The 23,356-nt window shown below is 43.9% G+C and overlaps 1 protein-coding gene across 4 annotated transcripts in view; it reads left to right on the top strand.

Moving 5' to 3' along the window:
* The window catches only part of LOC109397859 (uncharacterized), a 469,989-nt gene that overhangs the window by 429,564 nt on the left and 17,069 nt on the right, over positions 1-23,356 (top strand). For 3 of the 4 annotated variants that reach the window (XM_062844453.1, XM_029855003.2, XM_062844452.1), the window contains 5 exons: positions 1,402-1,514; positions 19,381-19,529; positions 19,962-20,178; positions 22,384-22,742; positions 22,822-22,990. In XM_062844453.1, coding sequence (XP_062700437.1) covers positions 1,402-1,514; positions 19,381-19,529; positions 19,962-20,178; positions 22,384-22,742; positions 22,822-22,990 — 1,007 coding nt within the window. The remainder of the gene's footprint in view (positions 1-1,401; positions 1,515-19,380; positions 19,530-19,961; positions 20,179-22,383; positions 22,743-22,821; positions 22,991-23,356) is intronic. The other variant, XM_062844454.1, reaches the window with a different exon arrangement.

A 23,356-nucleotide genomic window follows, 5' to 3' on the forward strand; every position in this document is an offset into this window, starting at 1 on the left:
GACGCACAGGTTGCACTTTTACGACCGCACGTTGCACAATTTGCAACTAACAAGGTGTTATCTGCGCGCGAAACGACACAATCATTTCGCTTTTATCTCTGGCATCTTAGTCTTTTTTTCGCTTTCTGCGAATGCGAAATGATGTGACGCCAGCCTATTAGTGCACCTGGCGCTAACTAATCGTTGAACCTTGTGCGATCTGAAAAGATCGAGTGCCATAAAGCGTTTGCTATAAAACGGACTTTCAATTTTGACAGCGCGCGCGGGTAGGTACTTATGAAATTAGTTCCATTCACCGCGCGGCGCAACGCGCGCGCTAAGCCAAATGCACGATGATCGACAGATCGCGCAAGGCCGTCGTTTAAATTTTAGCGTGCAGACTGCGCCGACTGCAGAGCATTCTCTCTTTGCAAATCAGTATTTACCGGTCGGCCGAGACCTGCCTCAAGCTGTGCGGTTTCAAGTACCTCGGGGTAAAGCCGAATTGCATCTAATTTAATTTTGAGCGCTTTCCGAAAGTGGATGGTGTGCGCTTTCAAACGGACAGAGAGAGTGTTGGGACATTGGTGTAAAATGCACCATTTAGGACAATTATATTTTTACTGTTGGTGCATTTCTATCAGCTCGACAACTTGAAATACTAACAAGAATAGCTGTTTAGTACTAGCAGGCATCTCTTTTAGTGTGTGGTGGTTGATGATCTTATATTTTAAGCGAGAATGACGCCTGCTACGTCAAATTGTAAGTCAAAGTTTGAAGAAGAAAGCAGATGTTGATTAGCCAAAGTAAAATCAATAAATTGAAAGCCATGTTTATTTTGTAAAGACGCATTTCACCTCCTCTCACTCCCTTCACATTCATTCAAATCGCACTAAGCCGCACAATCACAGCTCAGCATGCAGCATGCGATTTCGGTTTGGATTGCTTGGATTGCGGCGTGGTTAAAACCCCACCGGGGAGGGGCGAGACACACTCTCAACATAATCCACGCCAATCAATTTTGGACAATTTTCTCTGTGCGATGCTGCCGCACCACCACCACACTACACCGCTCAAAACAATGGCAACGGATAATTTCCGGACACGGTGATCCGTGATCGATTCCGGCGGCCGTATGATCACGGTGTGTGGTCGCTGCCAGCACCAGCAGTAAACCGCAGCTGCGGCGCTCCTCGTCCAAGTTCAAGCCGACGACGTTGTTGATTTTGTTTGAATTTTGATTGGCCAAAATTATCGAGGCAGGAGATGATGGGGATTATCACCAGTGCAAGCTTCCGGCTCTACACCGGAATTGTTACACAAAAACTTTCAATTGATTTGTTTAGGAATGTTTATGCTATGGCGATCTCAGCGACTTCACGTGGACACAATTTTTACATTTTCTTTCTCAATTTTTTGCAGATCTGCAACTGGCAGCGGAGCTTGGAAAGACGCTGCTCGAACGGAATAAGGAACTGGAAACTTCGCTCAAACACCATCAGAATATCATCGAAGATCAGGCACAAGAGATCGAGGTGAGTTCAAAAACTACCAAATATTAATAGACTGACTCTTCGAAAAGATTTACAAAATGCTCCTCCGGTGGAGAACTATCCTACGTCCTTACGACTACTGAGGTATGGGAAACGGTGGTTAGTTGAAAGATGTAGAATACTTTACAATCTCTCAGACCTAGGATGCAGGGAAATATTATAAAAACATTGTTAGGCTGCTTCGAATACGCTGTCTTCATCCAGGTAAATTCGTCATCTCGGTTCCAGCTGGGTTGAAAGGTTGAAAATCTAAAATGTAAAATGGTATGCATTCTAGAAACCCGTAGGAATTTCATCAGAAATCTCTTCTCAAGGCATTATTCTGAGATTTTTCTGGAAACTTTTCCAAGTATTCGTGCAAGAATTTCTCTAGGGATTTCTTCAGAGATTCCTCCAGGAATTCCTTCAGGGATTCTTTCAGGAATTCCTCCAGTTATTACTTCAAGGATTCCTCCAGGATTTCCTTCAGGGATTCCCTCAGGAATTCCTCCAGGAATTTCTTCAGGAATTCCTTCAGAGATTGCTTCAGAAATCCCTCTAGGGATTCCTTCAGGAATTCCTCCAGAGATTCCTTCAGGAATTCCTCCAGGGATTCCTTCAGGAATTCCTCCAAAGATTGCTTCAGAAATCCCTCTAGGGATTCCTTCAGAAATTCCTCCAGGGATCCCTTCAGGAATTCCTCCAGGGATTTCTTCTGGAATTGCTACAGGGACTCCTTCAGGAATTCCTTCAGAATTTCCTCTAGGGGTTCCTTCAAAAATTCCTTCAGGAATTCCTCTTGGGGTTCCTTCAGGAATTTCTCCAAGGATTCCCGCAGGAATTCTCCTAGGGATTCCTTTAGAGATTCCTTCAGGAATTGCTTCGAGGATTCCTTCTGGGATTCCTTCAGGATTTTCACCAGGGATTCTTTCAGGAATTCTTCCAGGGATTCCTTTAGGATTTCTTCCAGAGATTCCTTCCGAATTACTCCGGATTTCTTCAGGAATTCCCCTAGAGATTCCTTTTGGAATTCCTCCAGGGATTCCCTAACGAAAACCTCCAGGAATTCCTCTAGGGATCCCTTAGTGGGTTTCTTCGGGAATTCCAATAGTCATTGACGGGCTTGGTGGTCTAGTGGCTACCGCTTCTGATTCGTATGCAGAAGGTCATGGGTTCAATCCCTGGCCCGTCCCTTTTCATCCTACTTTGTATATTTCTATCCACTTCCTTTCACTCTCTCTCTCTTCTCTACATATACAACTCATGTATATTCATATGTTCATTTTTTTTTTTCCTCCCCAGTTGGGGAAATTAAGCCACTGCATCCAATAGGCTGAACTTTTCATATGTTCATAGCCATCGCTAGAACCAGAAACGAATTGGAGAAAAGTCGTTTCCCTCCCTTCCAATTTCCACTCACAGCACAGTGTATATAACGCCTACAAGTTATGCAACCAAAGCGTGCTGTGCCGCTTGACCTTATTCACCTCATTCACCACACAATCTACACACTATAAAAATAACCCCTATCCATGGATCGCATCACCGACCCAACGGTGACTCCCAGATCTCCCATCCTTTCCGACTAACAAATACCCCAGTCCGTGCTGGATGTGGGGATGCAGAGGTGATCTCGGTCTTTAGTAGCAACAACCAGCACACTCTAACATTCCTTTCTCTTCCCAACTGACTATAAGGACGTGGCCGGCGCCGGTATTGATCCAAAATGTATGAGCTGCTAGAATTGCACTATGAGAAGAAGTGAAATGTCCCAGCCCTTATTCATTTGGATCTCAGTGCAATTGGTACCAGCTCAGATCAATAACGGAGTAGCAACCATTGACATGTATAGTCAGATTTGATCGTTTGATCGTTTGACCGTTTCTTCGGGAATTCCAATAGGCATTGCTTCAGAGATTCCTTCAGAAAATCCTCGAGGTTAAATCATTCCTCCCGGGAATTTCTCTAGGGAATCCTTCAGAAAATCCTCAAATGATTCTTTCAGGAATTCCTCCAGATAATCCTTCAGAAATTCAATCAAAAATTCCAACAAGAATTTCCTTAAAAAATCCTCATTACCAATTGCTCCTGGGATTCCTTTGATGATTTTCAGGATTTTTTTTCATGAATTCCTCCAGGGTTTCCTGCTGGAATTCTTTCGGGCATTTCTTTAGGTTTTCCTCCAGAGATTTTTGCAAGAATTCTTCCAGGGATTCCTTTACGAATTTCTACAGTGATTCTTTTAATAATTCCTCCAGGGATTTCTTCAGGAATTCCTCCAGTTATTCCTTTAGGAATGCCTACAGGAATTCCTTCAAGAATTCCTCATGGATTGCTTCAGCAATCACTCCAAGGATTCCTTCAGGAATGCCTCCAGAGATTCTCTCAGGAATTCCTCCAGGGATTACTTCAGGAATTCCTCCAGAATTATTTTGAGGAATTCCTTCAGGGATTCCTTCAGGGATTCCTTCGGGAATTCTTTCAGGAATTTTTCTAGAAATTCCTTCAGGGATTCATCCAAGGATTACTTCAGGGATTCCTTCAGGAATTGCTTCAGGAATTGCTTCAGGGATTCCTTCGGGAATTTCTCCAGGGATTCCTACAGAAATTTCTCCAGGGATTCGTTCAGAAATTCTAGTGAAATTCAGGGATTCCTTCAAGAATTTCTCCAGGGATTCCTTCGGGAATTCCTCCAGAGATTCCTTCAGGAATTCCTCCAGGGATTCCTTCAGGAATTCCTCCAGGGATTCCTTCAGGAATTCCTCCAGGGATTCCTTCAGGAATTCCTTCAGGGATTCCTTCAGGGATTCCTTCAGGGATTCTTTCAGGGATTCCTTCAGGGATTCCTTCGGGAATTCCTTCAGGAATTTTTCCAGAAATTTTTTCAGGGATTCCTTCAGGGATTAATCCAAGGATTACTTCAGGGATTCCTTCAGGAATTGCTTCAGGGATTCCTTCAGGAATTTCTCCAGGGATTCCTACATGAATTTCTCCAGGGATTCGTTCAGAAATTCCAGGGAAATTCAGGGATTCCTTCAGGGAATTTCTCCAGGGATTCCTTCGGGAATTCCTCCAGAGATTCCTTCAGGAATTCCTACAGGGATTCCTTCAGGAATTCCTACAGGGATTCCTTCAGGAATTCCTACAGGGATTCCATCAGGAATTCCTACAGGGATTCCATCAGGAATTCCTACAGGGATTCCTTCAGGAATTCCTACAGGGATTCCTTCAGGAATTCCTACAGGGATTCCTTCAGGAATTCCCACAGAGATTCCTTCAGGAATTCCTCCAGGGATTCCTTCAGGAATTCCTCCAGGGATTCCTTCAGGAATTCCTCCAGGGATTCCTTCAGGAATTCCTCCAGGGATTCCTTCAGGAATTCCTCCAGGGATTCCTTCAGGAATCCCTCCAGGGATTCCTTCAGGAATTCCTCCAGGGATTCCTTCAGGAATTCCTCCAAGGATTCCTTCAGGAATTCCTCCTGGGATTCCTTCAGGAACTCCTCCTGGGATTCCTTCAGGAATTCCTCCTGGGATTCCTTCAGGAATTCCTCCAGGGATTCCTTCAGGGATTCCTTCAGGAAACCCTCCAGGGATTCCTTCAGGAAACCCTCCAGGGATTCCTTCAGGAAACCCTCCAAGGATTCCTTCAGGAAACCCGCCAAGGATTCCTTCAAGAACTTCCTTCAAGAAATCCTCCAGGGATTCCTTCAGGACTTTCTTCAAGGATTTTTTAAGGAATTTCTCCAGGGATTCCTTCAGGAATTTCTCCAGGGATTCCTTCAAGAATTTCTCCAGGGATTCCTTCAGGATTTTCTCCAGGAATTTCTTCAGGAATTCCTCCAGGGATATCTTCGGGAATTCCTCCAGGGATTTCTTCAGGGATTCTTTCAGGAATTCCTCCAGGGATTCTTTCAAGAATTCCTCCAGGGATTCCTTCAGGGATTGCTTCAGGAATTCCTCCAGGGATTCCTTCAGGAATTCCTCCAGTGATTCCTTCATGAATCCCTCCAGGTGCTCCTTGAGGATTTCCTCCAATGGTTCTTTTTGAGTTTCCTCCATTAGAAATTCCTTCAAAGATTTCTTTAGAAATTTCTCCAGATATTACCTCGGGGAATTCTCCAGGAATCAAGAATGCCACCAGGGATTACTTCTGGAATTCCTTCTATAATTTTTTCAGGAATTTCTCCAGAGATTTCTTTAAAAATTTCTTCAGGGATTGTTTCAGGAATTCTTCCAGGGCATTTCTTTAGGAATTCCTTTGAGATTTTCTTTAGGAATTCCACCAGTGATTCCTCTGAGAATTCTTTCAGGTTCCTCCCATGGGTTCCTTCAGAAATTTCTCAAGAGATTCGTCCTGAGATCTGTAATATTCAAAGGATTTCGGATTCGGCAGGCATCTGTAGAAACACTTGACTCGGTTAATAGTGAGAACAAAAGTGAAATACATTTCTTTTGGTAATATACATACATTAGGCATGCTGAGTTGTCACTCACTATCTATTGTACTATCTATTGTACATGTATTGATAATCGAAAGTAGTATACACAGTGGGGTACACTACAAGATCCTTTTAGCACTTCCTCCAGGAATTTCTCCTGGGATTTGTTTAGGTTTTCTTGTAGCATCTTCTCCAGAGACCCAACAACAGTTTTTTAATTAAGGCTTTAAGGACCAGCACGATAAAATAAAATCCTCCATGAATTTCGATTGGAGTCTATCTTGCGATCTTGGAATCATTTCGAGGACTTCTACAAGGCTGCATTCCGAAGCTTGACTACGCAGTTCAACAATATTTTTCAGGGACTTCTCCAGGAAATTCATCAGAAACTTATCCGATGATTGCAATTTCGTCAAGAGCTCCTCAAGTAATTTGCATCAGTAATTTGTCCGAGAATTCTCCCGAAACTGTTCGAAAGAATACGTTCGGGAATTCGTCATGAATTCCTTCAAAAACTTCCTCAAAATTTCTGCTAGTATTCCTTCAGAAATTCCTCCTGCGAATCCTTCAAAAAAGATCCAGAGATCCTTTCCAACATTTTATTCCGGAACTTATTCATGGGTACTCCAAGGAATTCATGCAGAGAATCCTCAACGATGTTTTTTTTATGAATCATCTTCAGAAATGTCTTGAAGGAGTCTCTTAAAATTTCCTCCCTTCCGGGTTTCTCCAACGAATTGATCCGAGGTTTACTTAAGGAATTATTTTAGGGATTTCTTTCCAGGGTTTTTTTCAGGAAGCCCTCCAGCAGTTTATTCAAGAACTAAGCCAATGATTCCATCTGGAATTCCTACAATAATTCCTCCAGGAATGTTTCAAGAATTGCCAGAGAATTTTTTTTTTGTAATTTTTCCAGGTATTGTACCACGGAATCCTTAGGAATATCTTCTTGAATTTCTCCAAAATGATAGCGATTGCTGGCGTATTTTCGGTTCTCGGGTTGCTTATAAAACAACTGTTTTAATTAGGGCCGACGTTTCGAGCGTTTATTCACTCATCTTCAGGGCAAACTACAATTTACATACAAAGTTTGAGTAGTCAAGTCATTTATAACTGCCGAGAATCAGTATAACACGTCTTGTTGCCAGGCAACCCACCATCTTGTTAGCTGAGTCTCGGGTATTCAGCAAGGAAGTAAAGGAAATTTCCTTGACTTCCTTGGGCATAGAGTATCTTCATGCCTGCCATACGCATGCAAAATGGTCATTGGCAGAGGAAGCTCTCAGTTAAAAACTGTGGTTAATAAGCTAATAAGTAAATAAGCTGAGAAGCAGGTTTTGTCCCAATGAGGACGTTTCGCCGAAAAGAGAGAGAGAGAGAGAGAGAGAAAGAGAGAGAGAGAGAGAGAGAGAGAGAGAGAGAGAAGAAATTCCATAGTCGGATTCTCAGCTAAGACATACAAATAAAGCATCCTGTCCAGGCTTGTCGTGGGCAAAATCATAAGTAGGAATTGAGTTATCTCAATTGCGATTCTGCTACGAGATTCCTTAAAAGTGGCGGCAAGACTCCCGCATGGGGACTTCCAACAACACTGAATTTCCTTATCGCTGCTTGACGTAATACCGAGAAGAGATGTCGGTTTATGAGCATTTGGTAAATCCAATTGGAAATCAAGATAAACAGGAAAATCCGCGCGGCTTCCATTAGGGAACGTCCATAAATTACGTCACGCGAAAATCGACCATTTTCAACCCTCCCTCCCCCCTATGTCACACTTTTTGTATGGGACCTCTAAAATTTTTATATGGGTCGTCACACTTTGCTGAACCCCCCCCTCCCCCCCCAAAGCGTGACGTAATTTATGGACGTTCCCTTACGGAATCGAAAGGTACGTGTTCAAAAGTATCTTTGAAAACCAAGAAAACACCCAAAGAAAGCTGCTTTTGAGTGATTGCTTTATCGATATCGTAAACAACATTGTGTACTGTAAACGAATCACAATAGACTTTCAACTTTGGTAAGCATATTGGTTCCCATGTAAAGGCATGTTTGCCAAAAAACAAAACATCACGGATGTAATGCTCGACAAAGCGGTCTAATCATTTCAGAAGAAAGAGGTCAAACTAATAGGTTTGATCTTCATACGATGAATTATCCGCTCCCGGAATAATCTTGACTGTAAAATAGCGCCTAAATTCGGCAATAGCAAGGCTGCTTGCAAGCAGTTTTAATAAAACATGTTTAGAGTATTCACATTTTGGTGATTAAAAAAAGCAAAGCGATTCAGTGCACATTCAATTGAAATAAATCAGGTTCATCCGAAAATGTAATATCCACACATCCGAGGAATGAGCATTCCAGAAAATCATCATCAGAGGAAGATAATTGCCGCTCGAGGCATGACACGCGAGATTGCCATTTCATTTTGACTGAAAGTAGCAAGCATAGGGTAGAACACATAATGCGAATCCATATAGGTGACACCTGCACAGAAATCTTCCCATACAAAAGTAAGGTTCTTGGACTAAATATGTTCTTTTATGCTGAAGATTGAACTGAGCTGTTCTAGCCATAGCCACTACCAAAACTAGGCAAGATCAAACTCTAACAATCACAGCACAAGAAAAGAACAGCAGCGATAAAAACCAATTCGGTATCGATTGAAGAACACCAGGGGCGAAGATACACAGAGGACACTGTGTAAAACGCATAATGCGAAGGTGATTGATAACTGAAACTAATAAACAAGATACTAATTATCCTACCCTTATTAAACCTCCCAGTTGAGGCTTAAGAAGGATAGCTGATTATCTCGGAAAAACACAAGGTCAACTGCACCATTGCTCTGGTTAGCGCAGTAAGGGCAGAACTGTGGAGGACGCCCTAGTACTCCACAGGCTCCGTTTTTGGTTAAGTTTTTATTAGACCCCCCCCCCCCTAACCATTCATTCCTTGGCGCGGTAAGCATAAAGCCGCATTACACCATGAATTAGGGGTCACCTGTTTAGTAGACTCTTACCACAGGAACAGGCAGTCCGTAGTGTTATTCTTAGCCAATTGAGACAACCGCTACCGACACTACACAGCTATCTAGGCTGATCGGGAAAAGAAGTCAACATTGATTGTCAATTTCCAACGAGCCCGAATAGCCCACCGGGGCAAGGAATCACCCAATCAATGTTCAATAGAGAGGTTCTTGTAATGCTTTGAGGCTTGAGGCTTTGCGTCTACGATACTCAGGTAGACTGTATTCCGCGACAATTCATCGAGTATTGAATTTGTTCTAGCGTGCTGGATTTGTGACAACTTCAAAGGGCTTTGGAGGTATTAGAATAGTTGTGGTATGTAAACGTCAGCAGATTCGGATAAGCGAAAATTGTCGATGATAATCAAAACGAAGAAACATAGAATTCAAGGGCCCATATAGCCACGGCTGTAAAAGCGTGGGTATTCAGCATGACCATGCTGAGGGTGATGGGTTCGATTCAGTGTTGGTAAAAACTCAAATTCTCAAATCTCATGCTTGTGTTGTTTCACGCGCGATTCTTGACTCGCCAAACTCACCGTCGAAAAAATCATGCATGAGTTGACTCGCGATTTCACTCATTGGTTTATTTCTAGGTATTCTTATTACTTACTTCGATGTTTTTAGGATTATATGATAGAATAAAAGCAAACCTATCGTACAACAACATTGGATGCCGTTCAAATTGATTTGGGTTCGTTTTACACGCGAACGAGATTTCGGCGCTTGACTCGTGAGAGCGAGATTTAGCATGAAAATTTCGTGCGTGAGAAAATGATTCAGAATCGCGCGCGAGTTTGCTCACGCAGGAGCGGTTCATGAGTGTGCTTTGAGTATGATTTTTTCAACACTGGTTCGATTACCGGTCAGTCCAGGAACTTTTCGTAATGGAAATTTGTTAGACATCCTTGGGCATAAAGTATATCCGTGCCTGTCACACGATTGTCAAAAATTGTCATTGTCAGAGGAAACTGTGGCATAACTGTGGAAGTGCTCAACAGCCTAGGAGCAGGCTTTATCCTGCTGAGGAAAAAGTAGACGATGCGCCTGCTCAGGTAACAACAAGGTACTGTTGTTCATCTCGGGGCTAGTATAGTGCTATTAAGGAGCTGATATGCCTTACATTGGCTGCTTAACAGCCCTATAATTCGAAAGAGGCGTAATAAAGTGCTAATGATTACTTGCAAGATTACTTGAATATGGTTCTGGTTTCGAAAGAAATTGCTGTGTTCTGTACATTCGACAACGTGAAATGAAGTAAAGAATGAATGCACCTGGTGAGCTCATTCCATGCTATTTAACATGGTTCATCCTTAACTCATTAGACAGGGAAATCACATCACGCAGGTACGTTTTCGAGGTTCCGAAATTTGCGTTTTTGTTCCACTAACGTCATAATAATCTCAGATGCTACAATGCTTGTTCAAGTAGTTCAGTTCTGCGTTCTGCAAATTGGATGATCTAGATGGCCCCTGTGATGCATAATTTGCAAAACTCGGAAAATCGCTAGTTTGTCCGCCGGTTTTCCCCCCATCTAGTTAATTAATACTGCTTGTTGGTCCAACTATTACAGAATCCGCTCCGTAAATTGGAGCTTGGAGGCCCACACATCGCATCGATTCCGCGCAACCCCGACTAACCGTAATTATTCCCCGCCATCAATCAATCATTCGGCAATTAAATCCGTTTGTTTTTCGAGACCGCTAATAACCGCCGTCAAAATTAATCGGTGCAACAATTTTGCCCAAAACAATGCAGAAAAAAAAGATCTAAAATCCGTGTCCTTCGACTGTGTGCAGGTTGACTTCGACCCGAACGGGCTGACGAAATTACGCACTTGGCATCTTGCGCGCGCCATACATTGCCATTGTGTGTACGGTTCACGCCTTCCAAATCGAGTCGCAATCCTCGCCGCAACAGAAGATGAATGGACCCGAACAAAAAAGTGGTCCGATTTTTAACCGAATTACTGAATCGGAACCATGCGTTCAATGGCCCCGGTCGAACAACCGATCGATCGAGATGGATGGATGACTGATTTAATTTTCCAATAATTTAAGACATCATTAGGCACCGTCATCGGTTGATCTCCGCCACCAGCAACAAGAAATACGGAGAAATGATCGACAACAGCAGAAGGAGGAAAAACTGTGATCAAAAAAAGAGTCAGCCTTGGTATGGTTAAATCAAATTATGTTTGTTCGCACTATTGTTTGCTGGGCGTGAGGCAATGAGGGGACAGGTGGACATGGTTTAGCAAGAACAAGGACAATGCAGCCAACTTACATTGTTAACCTTTGCAAAAAAAAAACCTAAGACCGTTCGCAATGCTGTTTTATTTTGTATGGCGAGTTTTAAAATTTTTAAAACTCGCCATACAAAATAAAACAGCATTGCGAACGGCCTAATATATCCACCTAGCGGTGATGGCGCCTTTCTCGTGCCTTAGAAAGCCTATTTCAATAAAACTCAAGTGGCATGTTGATGAACATCGCACTTTCATACGTTTAACATGGAGCCAGAAATCACATCGTTTTTCTGGCTCTTAATATTTCAGCCTTAATTCTTGAAAAAAAAGCTGCAATCTTGAATTTTGAGCCGCCATCTTGGTTTTAGGTCCGTCATCTTAAAAATTCTGGCCGCCATTTTTGGACTCCAGACTTCTTCCCTATACCAGATATGCCAATATTGAATGCCAATTAAACAGCTGCAATCATGAATTTTGAGACGCCATCTTGAATATTCTGGTGGCCATTTTTGAACTACGGTTGTCTTTCCCATACCAAATATACCCATATTGAATGGTTTTTGAGCCTAAATCTCCATTTAACAGCTGCCATCTTGAATTTTGAGGCGCCATCTTGAATTTTGAGACGCCATCTTAGATATATGGGTCACCATCTTGAATATTTTAATCGTAATTTTTGGACTTCCGACATCTTCCCAATACCAAATATACGCATATTGAATGGTTTTAGAACCTAAAACTCCATTAAACAGCTACCATCTTGAATGTTGAGCCGCCATCTTGGATTTTCAACCGCTTGGATATTCTGGTCGCCATTTTAGGAGTTCAGACAACTTCCTCATATCAAATATACCCATAGTGCATGATTTTAGAATCTAAAAAACATTGAATATCCGCCATCTTGAATCTTCAGTCGCCATCTTGGGTTTAAGACTGCCATCTTGGATATTCTGGTCGTCATGTTTGGACTCCGGACATCTTATCCATACCATATATATTTATTCTATAGATTAACGGCTACGCATAAAAAACGAGTTTTATTATTCCCCCGACGTTTCGACACGGAGATAGTGTCTTCCTCAGGGGGGAAAACACTATCCCTGTGTCGAAACGTCGGGTGAATGATAAAACTCGTTTTTTGAAGTCTAAGACTGCGTCGATCTCCAACAGCAATATATATTTATATTGCATGGTTTAGGTCCTAAAACACCATTAAACAGTCGTCGTCTTGAATTTTGAGACGCCATCTTGGATATTTTAATCGTCGTTTTTGGACCCCAGACATCTTCGTCATACCAAATATACCCATATTGCATGGTTGAAGAGCCTAAAAGTCCTTAAACAACCACCATGTTGAATTTGGAGCTGCCATCTTGGATTTTAGACCGACTTCGTGGATATTGTGGTCGCCATTTTTTGACTCCGGAAATCTTCCTCATATCAAATATACCCATATTGCATGGTTTTAGTGCCCAAAACACTATTAAACAGCCGCCATCTTGAATTTGGAGCCACCATCTTGAATTTGGAGCCGCCATCTTGAATTTTTGGTCAACATCATGGAATTTCAGGTAGAGTATTGTGTTGTTCTTTGCTGTGCATGCATCGCTCTTGTAAGGGGTGAGTATGGCAGCATAATCGATCGCGTTCGCTATTGTTTCGAGTGAAAATCAAAACAATAGATGCTCGGGTGTTTAGTGTTCAGTATTGTGTTGTTCTTTGCTGAGTATTGTGTTGTTCTTTACAGAGAAGAACATTAATCAAGACAATTAGATGATCGGCATTGAACCACAAAAACCCCACAACAATTGGTGAGATCTTTCCAATATTATTTATTTATAAATATTTCTATTTCAGTATATTTACTTTATAACTGCATATAAGTTGGAAATTCGCTATTTTCAACATCCTTTCATCTATTGGAAGATGCTTCAGTTCTGGGCTCTTTCTAAGTTGATGAAAGGATTTATAAATGCTTGCAAGGACTTGACCAGGTGTGTGGAGCTGAGTAAATCTATGACATTGAAGATAGTAGCGACATCAGCAATGTCAATGGAAATATTCAACTTTGCAACTCCATCCAAGATTTGTGCAAGTATTCATGCTATGCTATGCTATGCTATGCTAACATCATGGAATTTCAGGTCTACAGTGTTGATTTCTGTACAAAATTCGTCAACCGTGCTAAAGGTAATAAAATTCGCCGCAGTTTGATGTGTCGCATGATGGAACTTGGTTCAGTGTTGTATACGGTTAATTATACCGGTGCTGGTCCGGATCACTGAAATGGTCATAACTCCGTAACGCCTTGACCGATCCGGATCATTTTCAATAGCAAACAATGCGGTAAAATTCCGATTCGATTCGAGCTATAATCAAAAAATTCGGCCAATTGGAAGTGCCTTAAAAGTGGGTAAACTTTTTTTACGCACAGACATACATACATACACACATACAGACATCATCTCAATTCGGCAAACTGAGTTGATTGGTATATGTGATTTAATCCTCCGAGCCTGCTATCGAAAATTCGTTTTTAGAGTGAACATATAGCCTTTCAGTACACTTCGGTGTACAAGACAGGCAAAAACAAAAATGTCATTGCTTCGAAAATTGATATCCCAAGAACTTGCAGCATAGTGGAAACAATGCGTTATGATTCTTCAAAGTTAGTCCCAGAAAAAAATAAGCTTCATTTCTGATGGAAATTCGAAGTACCTAGTCCATCTCGCCTCAACCCAGACGAAGATGCTGGAGCTGCGATCGCTACTGATGTAATGGACATTTTTCTCTGGCGATCTTCACGTTCGGCGTCGTGTAACGCCCGAAAGATCGTTGTGGGGTCCACCACAAGGTGTGCCATTGCCATTACCACAGTAGTGCTGTGGCAGGTGTTAAGTCGCCGCCGTACCTTTCCAAGCCAAGGGGATCTTTAGTGTAGCGATTTGAGCAGTGCGCGCGATTCGGTAAAGATCTTTTGCAGAGAATTGAAAATTGGATGATTTAATAGTCTGTTTGGGTTTGGATCGATCACAATTTGGTTCAAAAAGAAGCAAAAAAAAAAGGCAATCGAGCGGGTTTGGAATGTCTTGGCGGCGACGGGGTGGCCATAATTTAGGGCTATTAAGATGATTTAATTTGTTGTGGTCCACCGAGAGCGGCGAGGTTACATGTGTGTCTCAGATTGCTGTAGTTAAATTGATTGTTTTTCAATCATCCAAGTCTTCGGTGAAGATTGGCTATAAAATGTATAATATATTTCAGTAATGAAGCTGACCATCTTATTATAAAACAATAGATTCTGTAAGACCTATGACAACCATAGAGAAGTAGAGAAAAGGTTCATTCATGGTGTTTGACAATCCAAGATCTTTTTGTGATGGAAATTTATTTCTAAAATAACTTCAAACTAACTAGCAAAAATGAAAGCTCTCAGTCAATAACTGTGGCGAAATTGCTAATAAAACATGCATATTGTTCTACATTGCGCATTCTCTCTCTTCATTGACGAGCCTAAAAGTTCCCTCACAAATTTTAGCCACATCTGTAATGACCAATGCTTAGGGTGAGAGATTCGTTTTTCTATCGCAAATTTATTTGACTTCCATAGCTGCCATGCCTGCCACACGATATACACATGCAATACGGTCATCGGCAGAGGAAACTTTATAAACGCTTCTTCGAGCGCAATGTATCAACCTGCTTTTGTCCGTCTGAAGCTCACAAACGAGGTTGGCACTTCGTCTGCGAGTCGAACACTTGATTCTGATTCATCCAGCATTTCACTTAATTATTAGTTTCGCCGGAAAACCATGTTTTGACAAGGCAACTTGCGACAAACTCGTAGCGGTATCCCTATAATCTGTCTGAAGAACGCCCAAGCCATCTTGCTGGACGATTTGAGTTAATTGTAACGGTTAACTCCGGTAGTCGAAAATGTCAGATTTTTAAGTTTAATGGGAGTTTCAAAAGGGTTTCGAAGAGGCTCGCGGGGTTCCTTGGAGCTAGAGGCGTTTCAGGAAAGTTTCAGAGGAGTTTCAAGGCATATAAACGCTTTTCAGAGACATTCAAGAAGGTTTCGGAGGGGTTTCCAGGGAAGTTTTGGGGCTTTCAAAGAAGTTTCAGGGAATTTTCAAAAGGGTTTCCAGGTGTTTCAAAGTTTCAAGTGATATCCAGGTATGCATCCTCTGTAGCGCCCAAAAAAACAACCTGAAACACCCCTGTTACGCCCCTGCGCCCCTGCCAGGGGCTCATCCTTGGAACGCCTCTGGAATATAAAAGAACGCCCCTGAAACACCTTGAAACTCCCTAAGGCCTCTGAAACAGCCCTGGAACGCCTCTGAAACCCCTTAAAATCCCGTGGAACGAACCTGAAACCCCTTAAATCCACCCCTGGAATATGTACCTCAAAACCTTTTTTTACCTTTTAATGCCGGATAGTTTCGCTACTATTGGTGCAACCTTACTGATCTCAAACACGTTTGTTTTGCCTGTTTTCATAGCCGACGTTGACCTCTTCGGCCCCAAAGAATGAAATTCCAAGGAACGCACATTTAATACGCTGATCTTCCTGAAACTCTGATGAAACGCTCGTGGAAAGCTTGTGAAACCCTCGGAACGCCTCAGTAACCCTTTGAGCTCTTTAAACACCCCTAGAATGCTCCCTAAATTTTCTTAGAACGCCTCTGAGTCCCCTTGTAGTGCACCTGAAGATCCTTGGACCACTCTTGAAATGCTCCTTCAGCGCTCCTGAAATGCTTCTGAAACATTCTGAAACTCCTTGGAACGCTCCTGAGACCACCTGATATCCCCTGAAGCCCCATGGAATGCCTTTAAATTCACCTCGGAACCCTTGGAACACTCATAGAACACCTCTGAAATCCCCTGTAATGCTCCTGAAACTCCCTGGAACATTTTCGAACGCATTTGAAACTACCTGAAACCTGGGGGCACACTCCTGAAACTTTGAAACTCCATAGAATGTGCCCGATACCCCATTTTAATCCCAGGGATGCTCCTGCAACTTCCTGGAATGCCTTCGATACCAACTGAAGCCCCATTGAATACCAGTGAAGTCCCTTAAGAACATCTGGTGCACTTCTAGAATGCTCCTGAAACACCCTGGAACACCCTGACACGCCTCTGAACGCAACTAAAGCAACGCTTTAGAAATCCCTGGAACGCCCCTATAACTGCTCTGAACCCCCCTCATGCCCCATGGAGGGGGATGAGGATGAAGCGTATCTAAAACCCCTTGTAAACCTCTGAAATGCTCCTGGAACCCCTTAGGAGCACAAGGCGCATCATTCGAACGCCCCTGAAACTCATCGAAGCTCCTTGGAATGCCAATGAGACCTCTAGAATAGCCCTGAACGCTCCTGACAGCCCCTTAAAAAAACTTCACACCGTTTTCAACCAGAGGCTGAACAGACTACTGAACATTACCTACACTAGACAACGGACAACATTTACTACACCCAGTGCCCCAGCGAGAAGTTTTTCGTTCGCCGAAAAGTTTTCTCCAGGAATGGGAATCGAACCCACATTCCGTGGCTTTCTATACGCGTAAATGACCGGTTAACAGCGTACGGTCATAAGGCCCACAAATAAAAACACTCTGAAACTCCCCGAAGCCCCTTGGAACACTGCTGAAACCATCCGAGAGCCCCTGGAACACTTTTGGAACGCTCCTGAAACCCCTTGTAACCCCATGGAACGCTCATTAAACCCCCTGAAATACCCTGGAACTTCGGAAAAGGTTTTTCAGGGACTTTAAGGAGGGTTCCAGATTCAGGGGATTTAGATGGCTTTCAAGGAATTTTCAAGGGGTTTTCAGAAGGGTTTCAAGATGTTTTAGGGTTTCAGATGATATCAGTGGTACATCCCCTAGAATACCACTGAAACGGCCTAAAACCCCCGAGAACATCACTGTAAAGCCCCTGAAACCGCTTGGGAGCCCCATGCTCATCATTGGAACGCCCTTGAAAATCATCGAAGCTCCTTGGAACGTCTCTGAACGCCCCTGAAAGCCCTTAAAATACCATGGAATGCCTCCGAAACCCCCTTAAACCCTGTGGAACGCCCATGAAACTACCTTAGGCTCACTGGAATGCTTCTGAAACCCCCTAGAACGCCTCTGAAACCCCCTGAAGCCCTGTAGAACACCCTTGATATCCCCTTTGAAACCCCTTGAAACCCCTTGAAACGCTCCTGAAACCACTTGAACCACCACTGGAATGCTCCTGATACACTCTAAAATGCCTCTTAAATATCTTGAAACCCCCTGGAACGCCCCAGGGAACCCCTGAAATCCCCATGGAGCGCTCCTGAACTCACCCCATTAAAATCCTAGGAATGCCCCTGAAACGCCCTGGAATGCTCATGAAACTCTCTGGAATGCCTAAAACCCCCTGAAGCCCCGTGGAAAACCCCTGAAGTCACTCAAAAGCCCCTGGAACACCTTTGGAACGCCCCTGGGACCCCCTGAATCCCCTAGCAACGCCTCTAAAACCCCATGGAATACCCATAAAGTCCCCTGTGAACCCCCGGAACACCCTCAGAATGCTTCTGAAATCTCTTGGAACGCCCCTAAAACGCCTCTGAGACCCCCTGAAGCCCCTGGAATAACTTTGGAACGCCCCTGGGACCTCCTGAATCCCCTAGCAACGCTTCTGAAACCCCATGTAACGCAACTGAATCACCTTAAAACCCCCTGAAACGCTCCTTAACCCTTTAAACCCTTGCAACCTCTTGGAACGCTCCTGAAACACCCTGGAACGCCTCTGAATCACTCTGAAGCCTCGTTTAACGCTCCTGAAGTCACCCAAAATCCCATGGAACACCTTTGGAACGCCACTGAATCCCTTAGCAAAGCTCCTGAAACCCCTGAAGCCCTAAGTAACGCAACTGAAACACCTTAAAACCCCCTGGAACGCTCCTAAACCCTTTGAAACCCCTTAGACCCTCATGGAACGCCCTGAATCACCCTGAAGCCACACTGGATAACCCAAGAATGCCCCTGATACATCATAGAATTCCATTAAGACCCCTGAAACCCCATGGAATACCCATAAAGTCCCCCAAGAACCCCTGGAATGCTCCTAGAATGTTTCCGAAATCCCCTGGAATGCCCTGAAACGCCCAGAGAATCTCTGAAGCCTCATGGAACACTTCTGAACCCACCCGAGAGCCCCCGGGGCTCCCTGAATCCGCTAGCAACCCTCCTGATACGTCCGGAACGCCCATAAAATGCATCTGAAACCACCTGAAACCCCTTGTAACGGTCCTGAAATCCCTGGTGAACTCCTGGAACGCTCCTGAAACACCCTAGAATATGGGTTTTTCAAGTTCAATAGTTTCAATCCATATAAAGATTTTTCAGGGACTTTCAGGAGGGTCCAGATTTAGGGGATTTTGGGGGCTTGCAACTAGGCTTGCAAGGAAATTTTAGAGATACATCCCCTGGAAAACCACTGATACGTCCCTGAAACCCCTTGGGATCCTCAGGCTCATCATTGGTATGCCCTTGAAACCCATCGAAGCTCCTTGGAACGTCCCTGAACGCTCCTGAAAGCCTTAAAATACCGTGAATTGCTCCGAAACTCCCTCAAACACCATGGAACGCCTTTGAAACTCCCTGAGACTCCCTAGAATGCTCCGAAACCACTTGGAACGCTTCTGTAACCCCATGAAGCCCCGTAGAACATACCTGAAAACCCCCTGGGAGCCCCTGGAACACCCTGAATACCCCAAAAACGCTATTTATAACATCAATATCAAAAACTGATCAACAATTAGTGAATTACCCTACTTCAGTAAGGAATATCGCTTGGAATCCGTGTAATAAACATTGAAGATTGTGCTGTGGTTCTCGAATAGCGGGAACTTGCGTAGTATCACCCACTTTATGACCTACAAAATTTCTCGATTGCTGGAGCTGATTCTAGGACAAGAAATAAGTTTAGCTGTGTTTCCAGATTTAAAAAAGAACATGAAGATGTGTGAGAAATCATTCCAATAAATCTATTAAAAATTCTCCATTTTTTTAACATTAATTCTCAAATAAACCATTGCAGAACTTGAAAACATTCCCCTTTTTAAATAAAAAAAGCAAAACAAAGTAATGCATTCCTCCTTTCTCTTTTCCGATCTACAGTACTTAACGAAACAGAATGGCGCCCTGCGGGAGGTCAACGACTCGCGCATGAAAATCTACGAACAGCTGGAAGTCAGCATACAGGACCTCGAACGGGACAAGTACAAGTTAGCGTTAGAAAACCAAGCCGAAAAGAAGCATGTCAAAACGTAAGTATTCTTCCAATACCTATAGTCCTTCAATATCTGCGTTTGTTGATCATTTCTAAAACAATTTATTTGTGGGTAAACAAGTCATCTACGTCAATCCCCATTTTTGGTTGGGAGATGGACGTGATACGGTTCAAGAAAGAGCGGCGAACACACCTTCCTCATGATCAAGAGCAACGACGAAAGTCGGACGCATGCGATCTATTTTGGGCGAACGTCCAAACAATAACAAAAGATCAGATCACGTCGTCTCCTCTCGATCGCATGCGTAAGCACTTATCTAAGTCATTGTCTCGGTGCCATGTGGATCTCGTCGTCGTCGGTTTGACCAAACAAACATAACCTATTTTCGGAACTGCGTCGCATAGCATCCACAAAAATAGAAACTTAATTGTGTTACAAAATACCGCTTCTCCCTCGGAATGATTTCAGCCTGTGTCGCAACATTGAAACCCTGGAATCCAAGGTCGAAGAACTGGGCAAAACACTGGACGACGTCCGGAGGCAGCTGGAGGCGGAGCGGAAGAAAAACGAACGGTTGCAGAACGACAGCAGCGATGGCCGACGGAACGGCAAGGATGGCGTCCTGCTGCGACCGGTTGGATCGGACCTGGGCGACGGCGACGCCAGCGGACCCGAGGAAGATGAGGTAAGTGGATTGTTTGACTGTCAATTCCTCCAGGAATTCCTCCACTAGGAATTTCTCCAGGAGCTCCTCCACTAGGAATTCCTCCAGGAATTCCACTAAGAATTCTTCCAGGAATTCCACTAGGAATCCCTCCAGGAATTCCACTAGGAATCCCTCCAGGAATTCCACTAGGAATTCCTCCAGGAATTCCACTAGGAATTCCTCCAGGAATTCCACTAGGAATTCCTCCAGGAATTCCACTAGGAATTCCTCCAGGAATTCCACTAGGAATTCCTCCAGGAATTCCACTAGGAATTCCTCCAGGAATTTCACTAGGAATTCCTCCAGGAATTTCACTAGGAATTCCTCCAGGAATTTCACTAGGAATTCCTCCAGGAACTCCACTAGGAATTCCTCCAGGAGCTCCACTAGGAATTCCTCCAGGAATTCCACTAGGACTGTTGCAAATGCTTTGACATCCATGTGCACAACAGAACATGTGCTCGATGAACAAATTGAGATTTGAAATTATGAAAAGAAATCCACGTACTCCGGTGAGACTCGAACTCACGACTCCCAATTCGCTAGACGGGCGCTTCTATTCCTTCAAGCTACGGAGTCACTCGACTATCTCCGTCGCCAGCAGGCCTAGAACTGAACTCGATTCCACAATCGCACATGGTTATCTTCTTTTCACAATCCAAACCCCCTTCGGATGGGATTAGATGAACATCTAACACATTGTCTGTTGTGCACATGTATGTCAAAGCGGGAGAGGAAGTTATTTTTAATTTTCGAGAGCTTCGGGCACTGCCTTCCAAACACTTATTGGTATGGCAATTAGCGCCCGTCTAGCGAATTGGGAGTCGTGAGTTCGAGTCTCACCGGAGTACGTGGATTTCTTTTCATAATTTCAAATCTCAATTTGTTCATCGAGCACATGTTCTGTTGTGCACATGGATGTCAAAGCATTTTCAACAGTGTAATTTCCCACATGGCTTGGTCAGCCAAAGCAAAATCAAGAAATTGACATTTGTAAGGTGCTACGGTCACCCTTACCGTATTCGGTCGGCCGAGGACCGACCCGTCGAGAGTCCGACTGCACACTAATTGCCATACCAATAAGTGATTGGAAGGCAGTGCCCGAAGCTCTCGAAAATTAAAAATAACTTCCTCTCCCGCTTTGACATACATGTGCACAACAGACAATGTGTTAGATGTTCATCTAATCCCATCCGAAGGGGGTTTGGATTGTGAAAAGAAGATAACCATGTGCGATTGTGGAATCGAGTTCAGTTCTAGGCCTGCTGGCGACGGAGATAGTCGAGTGACTCCGTAGCTTGAAGGAATAGAAGCGCCCGTCTAGCGAATTGGGAGTCGTGAGTTCGAGTCTCACCGGAGTACGTGGATTTCTTTTCATAATTTCAAATCTCAATTTGTTCATCGAGCACATGTTCTGTTGTGCACATGGATGTCAAAGCATTTTCAACAGTGTAATTTCCCACATGGCTTGGTCAGCCAAAGCAAAATCAAGAAATTGACATTCCACTAGGAATTCCCCCAGGAATTCCACTAGGGATTCCTCCAGGTATTCCACTAGGAATTCCTCCAGGAATTCCACTAGGAATTCCTCCAGGAATTCCTCTAGGAATTTCTCCAGGAATTCCTCTAGGAATTTCTCCAGGAATTCCTCTAGGAATTTCTCCAGTAATTCCACTAGGAATTTCTCCAGTAATTCCACTAGGAATTTCTCCAGTAATTCCACTAGGAATTCCTCCAGGAATTCCTCTAGGAATTCCTTCAGGAATTCCTGCAGTAATTCCTCTAGGAGTTACTCCAGTAATTCCTCTAGGAATTCCTCCAGGAATTCCTCTAGGAATTCCTCCAGGAATTCGTCTAGTAATTCCACTAGGAATTCCTCCAGGAATTCCACTAGGAATTCTTCCAGGAATTTCACTAGGAATTCCTCCAGGAATTCCACTAGGGATTCCTGTAGCAATTCCTATAGAAATTCCTCCAGGAATTCCATCAGGAATTCCACCAGGAATTCCTTCAGGAATTCCACCTGGAATTCCTTCAGGAGTTCTTCCAGGAACTCCACCAGGAATCCTTCTAGGAGTTCCACCAGGAATCCTTTCAGGAAATCTACCTGAAATCCCTCCAGGATTTTCTCCAAGAATTCCACCACGAACTTCTGCTTACTAATTTAATTTCCGCCTATTCCAGATCACCGAAATCGACACTTCCCGACCGGAGAACTTCTCGTTCGCCTTCCGGGACCAGTCGCACTCGACGGACGTCACCGACGGCAGCCATCTGGGAATCAGCCAACACCAGCAGAACCTCTCCGATCTGAACCTGGCCGAGGAGAACGAAGAACTGATCCGGATAATGCAGGAGCTGGAGAAGACCCGCAAGTGTTTCATCGCCGAGCAGAACCGGGTGGCCGAACTCGAGGAACAGCTGGCGGCCATCGCCCAGGAGAACCAGATCCTCCAGAGCAAGATAGTGCAAATCAACACCACCGAGGAGATGAAGTCCGTGCACGAGGAGCTGTCCATCCTGGAGGAAGTCAGGTTAGTGGGGTCTGTGTCGGTGTCCAAGTGGATTTGCTGCTTCCTGGGCGTTGGAACCGGACTAATTCGATCTCCGATCTCGTTTTAGGCAAGGCCAAATGTGCACCCGCTGCCTGCGAGGCTTCGAAGACCGAACGGGTCCGGGCGATGATGACGAATCGATCCTCACTGGAACCGAGGGTGACGACCGCAGCCTGATGGATCTGATCCAGAATGCGGACGCCCCCCAGGTGTACCGGTCCTCGGTCACGATCAAGGTGATTAGCCGAGTAATCGGTTTCCTCTTTAGCAAGATCCCCTTCGTGGACACGTCTGTCTTTCTCGATGAGCTATCGGTGTTTGCGCTGTGATACACTCAGACATTTTTTAGAAACAAAAAAAAAATCCATCCTAGTTCTGGTCATGCTTCACCCCCGTTTTTTATGAGTTCCTGGGGCTTCGTTATCTTATTTATTTATGTTTTTTTTTTCGCATTCATTCGGGATGTTGCAATGCTTAAGCCTAATTGTACATATAGCCGACACCTCTAACAAGCACACGAAACCTATTTATGCACCGATCCTTGCACCATCAAATTTCGTACAGAACCGCTTTCTAGACTGCTTGTGACACTTTCTCACCGC

This window comes from Aedes albopictus, chromosome 1 (genome assembly GCF_035046485.1).
Source record: "Aedes albopictus strain Foshan chromosome 1, AalbF5, whole genome shotgun sequence".
NCBI classification, from domain to species: Eukaryota; Metazoa; Arthropoda; class Insecta; order Diptera; family Culicidae; genus Aedes; species Aedes albopictus.